The 11,577-nt window shown below is 35.5% G+C and overlaps 1 protein-coding gene across 4 annotated transcripts in view; it reads right to left on the minus strand.

The window, feature by feature from the left end:
* Positions 1–579: 579 nt before the first annotated feature.
* Positions 580–11,577, minus strand: part of LOC123745247 (protein lethal(2)essential for life) — a 41,680-nt gene continuing 30,682 nt past the window's right edge. For 3 of the 4 annotated variants that reach the window (XM_045725571.2, XM_069300639.1, XM_069300640.1), the window contains 5 exons: positions 11,405–11,527; positions 9,419–9,508; positions 6,287–6,421; positions 5,508–5,642; positions 580–3,223 (listed from right to left, as the gene is read on the minus strand). In XM_045725571.2, coding sequence (XP_045581527.1) covers positions 3,062–3,223; positions 5,508–5,642; positions 6,287–6,421; positions 9,419–9,508; positions 11,405–11,527 — 645 coding nt within the window. In that variant the 3' untranslated portion in view covers positions 580–3,061. Of the gene's footprint in view, positions 3,224–5,002; positions 5,044–5,507; positions 5,643–6,286; positions 6,422–9,418; positions 9,509–11,404; positions 11,528–11,577 lie in introns of all 4 variants that reach the window. The other variant, XM_045725574.2, reaches the window with a different exon arrangement.

The following is an 11,577-nucleotide window of genomic DNA, read 5'->3' on the forward strand; positions in this document are numbered from 1 at the left end:
TAAAGATGACACTTGGGCCGATCTTTTAATTTGCTTTTTGAGTGGAACGGGAGAGATTCAAATTTGAAAGGGACCTTGTGTGATAAAGTAAATCTAACACCACAGTCTCCTCCCTACAGAAAGACTGCAGGAAAATGATTAGTGTGACTACTATTAACTTATTTCTAGTTATGGGACATTTATCTTGCCAATCATTGCATATTTAAAAGTTAAATGATTTGTCAATTATTTTGTTTTTCTCCACTGTTAGAATTTTCATTAACCCTTACACTGCTTCAATTGCTGTCTGCTATTTGTTTCCCCATTTCATTTGTTACCTAATTTAGACATGCCCACCTTGATTGAATACTTTTAGTAGATGCATCACCTAGGAGAAAGCAATAAGCGAGTCTTATGCAATGCACGTCTCCTCATAGCCCAATAACATTCAATCAGGTTTTGGCACCACATCAGAAAAAAATGTTTTGCAAACATCTTATAGTTTTGTTGATATAATAATTAAAAACCATTATCTTGAAGGCAATATACTGTACATTCAAGGGTTCGGAGTTGCCTTCATAAGGATATGTAAAGAAGAAACCCATAAAAACCTTTATTTGAATTATCACAGGACAGTCCAGGAAAATGATGGCAATAAACAATAGGTACAAAACTACCCAACTACTATTCAACAATAAAGTAGAAAGGTACCCGAGGGAGCTGTCAACAAAAGTCAAGACTACGAGGTTTAAGCAAGTACAGTACTGTACAATTAAGCTACCTTGTCAAGCCTGAACACCGAAACAAAAGTTATGTCTTGTTCGCACATCTTTAACATTTTACTGGCAGGTTATTTCTGCAAAGTTCTTAAGACCTTTGCCTAGTTTCCTCTCCTGAGAGTGCAAACTTTATGCAGCCTTGCAGGGTACTGGCTGATCATTTCTAGATTTGCAGTCTAGGACTTGTGTGTTTAAAACATATTTCTCAAAATACAGTTAAGAAAAGAAAACCCTATTTCTAAAATTGCACCACTGATAAATACATTAAAACCAAATGTAAATATTTGAGTGAACATAGTAAATTCTAAAATTTCCTAACAGAATTAAGACAAACATCACAGCAAGAAAAGCTAACAACTGTTTATTACAAACTGCAAATCCTCTGATACAAAACAGTACTTAAAAAAAAAAAAAGTTTCTAAATTGCCTTTATCGAGACAAACCCCATGAATTAAAGCAAAAATAAAAAGCAAATGTATTCAGGCAACATACTTTAAAAGTAGCTCCATTTTATGCCTAATAAATAATACAATACATACAAGCACTAAATAGAGATGCAAGTTTGCATAATTAACAAATTAATGATAGGGCTGCACCAAAATTTGGGCTGAGCTTATTATGGATGTCCTGTAGGATTTGTGTGTGTAATTACACCAGTGTAATTACAGGTTGAGAGCTATGGTCGTGGTCTTGCCTTCCCAGTACTGTCATATGACGCTTTGAAACTACTGTACTGACAGTTCTGGCATCCACCACCACCTCACTTTACCTGTTTCATCTACCACTCTGCAAAAACTAACTTTCTAAATTTTTTGAGTCTTTTTCTGTACTAAAATCTATGACCTCTTTGTTCTTGAAGTTTCAGGTTTCAAGAATATCAATTTTGTAAATTCACATTACTATTTTGCATGTAGTGATCATGTTGCCTCTTTTTTCCATCTTCTAGCTTTGGCATACTAAACACCTCTAACCTCTCCTCGTAGCTCTTGTCTTTCAGTTCCAGAAGCTGTTCTGTTGCATGTGTTTGCACCTTTGTGTGCACGTGTGTTGGAGGGGGGAATGGGGCTTGTCAGCTTATTATTATAGCTATGAAGCAACTGTGCACTTTATCACCTATAGCCTTGAGTAGCACCCTCAAGAACCTGACTAAGATTGTGTAGGAATACATTATAATTGTAGAAGACACTTCTAATTACAGTAATTACACCTGGTAATCATTTGATACAGTAGTTACACCTGGTAATTACAATTGATTTTCCACATACAGTACTAGCAGGCTTTGCTAAAAAATTATACTACTAATACCCCACACTAATACCCAAGATGAGAATTGCACCATACAGATACAATGTAATGCTATAGCAATGTGTCGGTGAAAAATTTGTGACGAATATTCATAATGACAATTTTATAATAGCCATTTCTTAAGTTTATATGAAAACCATAAATTTAATCTATTCCAAAATTACTCAATTATACTCAAATTTTTAGTTATACTTGGTTAATAAAGAAATTGCATACTTGAAACCATGTTTTTATTAAAGAGCTATTGACTCCCCTGAATGTGCAGTCTAATTTGAATAACAAAAAACTAACTTCTCTGTTTCCACACTTTTCTTAAAAGGAACTGTACAAAAACTCTCTAACTTTCCCTTAGGTAGATAGGATTTAGTTGCCTTGGATTGGTGTTGGGTTTATGGTCTATCAACTGCAATAGGGTTATTAAGACCACCACAGTGTCTTACTGACCACCCAGCAAGTATACTTTACTCCTCAATATAGTTAGGACTAAAAGTAAACTGTGTACATATCCATCAGTTGCCATGATAGGTGGTATTTCTGGTCGAGCTTGAAATACAATGATTGTAGACTATGCTCTCTCTCCATAATTACCTTACCTTGATTGCAGACAACTATGTAGTTACATATTGAGCAATTGCTAACTTTTCATCAAGTTCAATTATTTTAATTTAATATTGAAAATAATTTACTCGAACTCTTAAATTTAGTCTTGTATAATGAAGTGAAATGTATATCAGTAGGAGAGCCGAGTATGAAATTCAGAGTGCTTTCTCTCTCTGAATCTTTGAATAATGTTATTCCAAGACATCCTCAGTTCTGGATGTCTCCAATTTGTCAGACTTTACTGTTGCCAATATAATTCTAAGGTATATACTTTTGTCTGTAATATCTCGTGGTTAATGTCAACAATATCTTAGAGCAAATTTGTGCATGTCTTATGGGCTTATTTTTCTTTCAAGATTGTCTTCTGCTATACTGCTATCATTCTGGTCCATGTAGATTTATTGTCCTCCAGGGAGCTTGAGGTTAACATTTTCATGGGAGAATACAAGACGATCCTGCATGTCTTTGGCCATGTCATCGAGAGAGCTCTTGCTTGAGATGTTGGAGGAGGTGTTAGATGAAAAGGTGGAGGAGGAGGAGGACGACGAGGACATGGAGACCTGTAGGCAGGAAAGAAATCTCAGAAGCTGTATGTTGTTAGATCTAAGCACTTTAAAGAAAACCTATTTTCAACTTGAGTTTTCTATACATACACTGTACTGTATATCTCTACACTTATCTAATTATAAGCAGATCAGTATAAATATAATGATGCATCTAACTTCATTTAATTAATCCACAGCAACAATAATTTGCCTAATTTCCTTCAAGCAGTCACTTGTTTTGTTTTGACATGCTTTCTGGAAGGAATTTCAGTTTTTGTGGTTGCCCTTTTATCCCCTGCTCCCCTTACCCTGTAAACTGAGCCAGGTAATAGTCCTGGTTCCCAGTAGGTTATAGATAGGCAAGGCTCAGCCTTAGTGCAACCAGAGTTAAGCTCAGGAAAATACTGAGGGGGTCTATGCCAATTAATTTTGATACATAGTCCTCTATAATAAAAACAATATGCACTGTAAAATTTATTTTTTTAGTAACTATTCTTGCTTTAGTAACTATTCCAAATCTTGCTACCTGGTCTATAAAAATTCCTTAGATTTCTATACTCGTGCTACAGATAACTTACACAGCTCACAAACTCATAAAATCTGAAATCAACTGCCAAAATGTTGTTTACTTACATAGGATTAGACCATATCAATACTATAAATATATCAGGATCCTACTGCATGTAAATATTACATAGCATATTTGAGAAGCTAAATGCATTCAGTATTGTAAAGATGTAAGTACTGTACAAATAATACAGAAATTAAAATTATGTATTATGCCAGTTTCAAGTGCAAATGTATATATTATTAGAAATTAAAAAGCACAATCATTTTAAAAATTGCAAGCTAGCATTTCTAAGTACAGTAAGTAATTAAAGAGTTTTGACTGTCTGGAATTCCTTCTCATGAGCTAAAAAATATATTTAAATGTTAAATTGCTTTTATTAAAGTTCTGTTGCAATGCAGAACTTCAAGCTTTATAATTAAAAACAAATAATATATAAAACAGTCTGATTCAGAATTTGTAAGTCTTAAAATGAGTAAAGTTTTTAACAAATAAATACGTACTGGCGTGCTCAGGAAATAAATCTTAAGTGCATTAAATTATCAAAATTATCATCTTTCAGAAATGCTCATGGTTATTAAATATAATTTTTACAAATTAATATTTTTGCTAGCAGTAATGTTTTTTAAGATTCACGTTTAATTAATCTTAAAGGGGATTTTATTTTTAATCTCTTAGTACATTGGGCAAAGAATGGATTACAGAATAGAGACTATATTCAGGGATGCCACTTAATTATTGGAGTCATCAAACTAAATGATGCAGAAATTCCTTAGCCTGATTTATTAAAAGTATCCAGTGGGGAGATATATTTCCTTTGCACATGCCCACTAAGGCTTGCATTAAATCATTAGAGTACGATCAAGTTTGAGCAAGACTATGGACTGACATTTTTTATATCGAGTAATATCAATGTATAATACCTAAAAAACAAAAAATTGTCTACTGCTTAATTAGGTTAGGTTTCTTTGGTTAAAACATAATGCATTCTACCGCAACTCTCACTGATGTTAAACACTGAGCACTAGCCAGCAAAAAGCAGCAAATGCCAACGCCAACCACACTATCAAATGCAGTAATCATGAGTCATTTTTAAATAAATTACAATAACTATGTAATTAAGTTTCACTTTCAGGAATATTTTGGTAATTTTTTTTAAATACAGTATTTTGATGGAGTGGCATTGTAATGTCAGGATGTGCTCTGACAAAAGCAGTTCACCTAACCTTAATAAATCCTAGTGTTAATATGACTCCTTCGCCAGACTCTGAAAGTAAGCATATTAAGAAACCCATGTGAAATTTTTATATGAAAAACTCCAATAATTAACATGATTCCCCCGAATTAGAATTATACTCTTCACATTTGCACAGAATATGAAAAACTGGAAATTTATGGATCATGGAAACAGATTCATGCCTATTGAAAGGAAAAAATTCTGGCACTCACAAAACACAAGAGTTCTAAAGTTTATACAATATGGTAGTAAGTATATACAGTACTATACTGTATTCTAATTTAGAAAATATGAAATAACTAATTTTAGACAACAAGAAGCATAATTCTGACCTTCAATTTAAATCTAAATTCTTACCTAACAGTTAAAAATGTGGATTAAGAAATTCTAATTTAAAAAAAATTTATGAAAATATATAAAATGACCTACCTTCACAAAAAATTTAGGCATTTTTTATTTTTATTTTGTGGAATTGTGGAAACAAAAAATCTTACCTTCTTGACCGAGCTTGAAGTGACTGAAGAAGAAGATTGTTGGACTGAAGAGGAAGACTGTTTGACCGATGATGATACCGACTGCTGTACTGAAGAGGCGGTTACTGCTCCAGAGGGCTTGGCTGCATCACCTTCCTACAGAAGAAAACACGACTACTGGTTTGTCTCCATTTTTGTCAGACAGAATCATCATATTTAATAAAATCACCTATTTATCTTTGAGGTGCCAGATACCTCAATATTTCATCTGCATCAATATTAATAACTGAAGATAATTTCACATACTAACAGTACTACACACATACAAAAATCTAAGAGCAAACTACAAATACACTGATTACAACTAGGATTTATTCAAACAATATTTCTGAGTTCTGTACTAGAAATGTTTTAACACAGCCAACTAGAATAGCTTTCAAGATATCTGTGCACTGCATCACATTCTTGTAACAGCAATATTCTGTAGCTGTGTGAGCACTAATAATTTGCCTACTGTACATGTAAAACTGTTGTGAAAGGCTAATGCATCAGGTTGTGGACGATTTTGATACCCTATGTATTTGAATGTAGTTTATGCAACACTACAGCAATATTGTAATCAGTTCAAGCCATGATGAATTTCTTTAGAATATATGAACTCCAGGAAAAGTACTCTGGTACATAAATTCTCAGATTTAGTTCTCTGAAAGATATACTGTACAAACCACTTAGTCATGTGTAATACTAACTAATGCATTTAGAGATATAATGAAAAATTTTTGTTCATTAGTCAGACATACCCGCTTTGGTGCCTTTACAGTAAGGACGCCATCCTTGGAGAGTGCAGTGGAGATCTCATCAATGTTAGCATTATGTGGTAATGTGAACTCCTTGTAAAATGACTTGGATGATGTAGAAGTGCCATCTTCGGATTTCTGAAAGGTTATACACTGTATAGTATACATATAAAAAGTGAATTGTTAAAAATAAGAGTTGCTGCTGTGCACCTGTGTTGTTCATTTCCATTTCTTTTTCAAGAAGTCTGGTAGGTACTGTACATCCGAGTCCCCATAGGCTAAAAAATGGGCATTCCCAAAAATACAAACAGTTGGTAGGTGAACAAAGGCAGGTATTCGGATATGTAGCCAAACATTTTGTCATGCCCTGAAATTGAACCTGAAAAAATTCTGAGCCAGCTGCACTGCCTATAACTGCAAATGAAATATCAGCAATAATTATGAATACAGTACTGCATTTTTATTTTATTACTGTACTTTACATTTGAGTTCAGGAAGGGACATCTCAATAGTTATCCAAAATTGAAGGACACAGGAGAGGTGGGCTTCAAAATAATCATCATGAGAAACAGGGCCCTGACCCAACAGCATATTTAATTATTGTAAGTAAGTGTAATTACCCAAGTGTAGTTACAGGATGAGAGCTATGCTTGTGGTGTCCTGTCTTCCCAGCACTCTGTCATAATGCTTTGAAACTACTGATGGTTTTGGTCTCCACCATCTTCCCACTTAGTTTGTTCCAACCGTCTACCACTGTTTGCAAAAGTGAATTTTCAAATATTTTTTCAGCATCTCTGTTTTCTTTGTTTGAATCTGTTTTCTTTGTTTGAATCTGTGTCCTCTTGTTCTTTAAGTACCAGGTCTCTGAAATTCTTCCCTATCAATTTTGTCAATTTCTGTTTCTATTTTGAACAGTGATCATAGTGCCACTTTTTTTCTATCTTCTATTGTTGGCATATTTAATGCCTCTAACCTCTCCTCGTTGCACTCATCTTTCAGTTCCGGGAGCCATTTAGTTGCATGTCTTTGCACCTTCTGCAGTTCGATGTGCTTCTTTAGATATGGGCACCATACAACTGCTGCATATTCTAGCTTTGGCCTCACATAAGTTGTAAAAAGTTTTTGTAGTATTTCACCATCTATGTAAGCAATTCTCAAATTGGAAAGCATAACATAGGCTTCTCACACAATGTACTTTATGTGGTCCTCAGGTGATAGAAAACTATCTAGAACCACCCCTAGATCTCTTTACTAGAATTTTTTTTAAGCTTTCTCACATACAGTAATTTGTAGGCTGTGTGTTGTCTATTTTTTCCTATTCCACATTCCATCATAAGGCATTTATTCAAACTAAATTCCATTTGTCAAGTGGTACTCCATACACTTAACTTTATCCAGGTCTTCTTAGAGTGGCAGACAGTTGATACCTGCTTGATGGGGTTCTGAGAGTTCTTCTATTCCCTGAGACAAGCCCGAGGCCGGGCTTGACTTGAGAGTTTGGTCCACCAGGCTGTTGCTTTGAGCGCCCTGCAGGCCCACTACAGCCCGGTTTCTCCGGCACTCCTTTGAAAAAACTATCCAGTTTTCTCTTGAAGACGTCCACGGTTGTTCCGGCAATATTTCTAATACTCGCTGGGAGGATGTTCAATAACCATGGACCTCTGATGTTTATACAGTGTTCTCTGATTGTGCCTATGGCACTCCTCCTCTTCACGGGTTCTATTCTGCATTTTCTTCCATATCGTTCACTCCAGTATGTCGTTATTTTACTGTATAGATTTAGGACCTGGCCCTCCAGTATTTTCCCATGTGTATATTATTTGATATTTCTCATCTCCTTTCCAGTGAGTACATTTGGAGGGCTTTGAGATGATCCCAATAATTTAGGTGTTTTATCATGTCTATGTATGCCGTATATGTTCTCTGTATTCCCTCTATTTCTGCAATCTCTCCTGCTCTGAATGGGGAAGGGAGTATTGAGCAGTACTCAAGACTGGACAGCAAAAGTAATTTGAAGAGTACGACCATTGTGATGGGATACCTGGATTTGAAATTTCTCGTAATCTATCCTATCATTTTTCTGACTAATGCAATATTTGCTTGGTCATGCATCCTAAACGTTAGGACGTCAGACATCATTTGGAACAAGTTAAGCGAGAAGGCGGTGGAGGCCAAAACTGTCAATAGTTATCAAAGCGTTATGAAAAAGAATGCTGGAAAGATGGGACACCATGAGCGAAGCTCATCCTGTAACTCTATACTTACGTAATTACTTAGATCATCCATAGCCACCCAAGAAGCTTCTCATTCACACGAGAGTTGAATGTTCAGATGAATCTCAGATGTTCAACACTGTCGCTTTAGTGGCTTTAGGTATTGTATGTACTAGCTCTATCTATAAATCCAACATTATGTTTGTAACTCATCTTCTATGTATGTACTTTTACCTAAATAATCATTTGAATTTAAATTGAATTTGAAAAGTTTGATACCTGGTGCAGGTAAAGCATCTTTGCTAAGTAGACACTGCTCCTCAACCTAGACCACCATGAAGGCAAACAACCACAAATTTTGAAAAATTACTTAAAATATTTATCCATTTTCTTCCAAGCATTCCCCCTCCTTCCTATCCTCAAACTCTCTTAGTTACTCTCTTCACCTTTCTACCATTATCTATTCATTCAACATGCTGATATAATCTCGGTACTTTATTTTTACAATAAGGAGAAAGTGTACATGAAACAGTTCTAAATTACTTCAAACATATGATGGGTACAGTAAATGGAAAAACAAGCAAAATTTTAAAATTAACAATGAAAAAGATATCAAACAGAGGACAAAAGTGTAGGTCAGAAATTTTGTAAAGACATCAGGTATGAAATGGTGATGTAGCACTAGTGTTTTCTAACCATTGGAAAAGACCAGCCAGCTGCATGAACGTGTATTCATACAAATTCATATGATAATAACGGGGCAATAGTAAGCATACTGGTAAAATTATCTATATTGTTTTATTATTAAATATTTTTTTCAGTTTGTCCTGTTTAAACATAACCAACTTTTTATGAGCTACCTCAATTTTGAATGATACTGAACGACCTTACCTGACTTTTCCTAACCTTACACCGGACTCACCTTGAAATACTTGCCCTCCACCACAACACGATCATCCACCACTCGCACCTGAAGATCACTCGGGCTGAAGTCCTTCACATCCATTACGGCCTGAAAGAGTAGCAGTGTGGGTCTCCATACATCTGAATAATTTTCAATACTTCAGCTTAGTACAGTACTAACTAATAACTTCAAATAATTCTCAGGAACTTAATGCTGTCACTTAAAACCCTTCATGTGCACACGAATATCATTTCACTCCCTCCCTCTGTACAACATTGTACCATTTTAGATCGGCACTCGAACGGCCTTTTGGAACCAATTAAGTTTGAGTACCAAGGTTTCACTTTAGAAATTATTAAAATTAAAAGACCTAGAAATCAATCATCATTACAGGTATTTACTTTTAGACCAAACGTTATGCACAAATTCTGGAGAGGATTCTTATTTATCTTACTTAACAGTCCAAAACTCACTATGTAATATGTGCAGAGCAATTTTTTTTAGAATATCAACTTTTTCCATTCCCACTGAGACATACCTGAGGAAGGGAGACATTAGAGAAGGTTCTATTCAGCTCAAAATGATGTTAAGAAGGTTCATTCATGTTTAGTCAGAACCTTTGCAAACATTAACCAACATCATATGGATAGCAATGAACACTCACTACATCATTAAACATGTGGGCCTATTTATTTTCATTAATAATAAATCATTAGGGTAGAAAAGCTTGTTTATTAATAATTAACTGGCTTTTCTACCCTACTATAAGATCTGAGAGATACCCATGACCTAAGGTGCATTAAAGTACTGTTAATTTTGAACCAGCTCCCTATCATTAACTGTAGTGAGTCAGGAATGATTACTAACTTGGCATTTGCATAGTAATTCGTACAGAATCAGCATAGCATCTTCATTACCTCATAGCCTGAGCTTATCTTTCTCGTGAAAAATTCACCGATTCCTGTAACCTAATGCTGTGACTACATAGCCAACATCAAGTGCTCTGATCATCACAGATACAAGGACATGTAGACGACCAGTCACAACGTGGCTGAAGATATGATTACCAAACCACACACGAGAAGATGAGGAGACGACGACATTTCGGTCCGTCCTAGACCATTATCAAGTTTATTGTCTTGATAATCAACTTGATAATGGTCCAGGATGGACCAAAATGTTGTAGTCTCCTCATCTTCTGGTGTGTGGTTTGGTCATCAAGGACATGCAGTATAAAAGGGAGCTACCATTGTCTCCTGGCACTCACCTTCTAGGCAGCACTGGCTTAGTAGCAGCAATATACTGTATGTCACACCTCCTTCCCCCTCTAATTCCCAAGATGATGCTATGCTAGTCCTAACCAGTATGCTTTTCTATCAAGTTCTGTATGATTTGGGTATTGCTAGGTTATTACATTCCTGAAATGAGAAACTACCAGCCTATATGGCACTCTTGAACACTGGTTCAACCTTCATGTGTTCACCTTTCTATAGAACATCTTTCCTTTTCAACCTTCTCCAGTACAGTGTGCTGAAGCCTGACCACAACCTCTGACTGCAACATTTTGGAGTTATGTTCCATAAGAGGCATGTGCCAGCAAGTAATGTGCCTTGATTGCTGCCCTGTGGTGTTTATACAAGTAGAACAATTAACAACATCCGGTGGCTGTCTAGCAGAGCTTCATAAATAAATGAACAGATCTTATCTGCATTTCCTTTAAACCAACATTTTCTTGTCACCATTTTTATCTGTCATGCTATATTACGATTTAAATTTTTATGTCCCAAATCCATTCAGAGCAAATAAGGTGTCCAATGTTGACTCGGTTATTCAGAAAATCATCACCTTTTCAAGCAAGATCCTGGCTGTTGCATTTGTTACTGTTATTTGGTGCTTCTTTCTCCTGTTGAAATGATTACATGACCTGTAGCTTCTAATAATGACCTATCATCATCTAGGTGATATTAACAGTCTCAGATGTTAACCTGACCTGGTTAAACCTACCTGGAACTTGCCATCCTTCTCGGTGATTTGAAGGGCCTGAGAAGCATAGAGGTCTTCATCAATCTTGCTGGTGCGAATCCTGCTGTACAAGTCCCGGCACTCTGATCGTGTTCCTACATCAACCTGTTCAAGGACAAAGGCATTTAATTTATTTACTATCATATATTGTTTTT

Source organism: Procambarus clarkii, chromosome 44 (assembly GCF_040958095.1).
Source record: "Procambarus clarkii isolate CNS0578487 chromosome 44, FALCON_Pclarkii_2.0, whole genome shotgun sequence".
Lineage (NCBI taxonomy): Eukaryota > Metazoa > Arthropoda > Malacostraca > Decapoda > Cambaridae > Procambarus > Procambarus clarkii.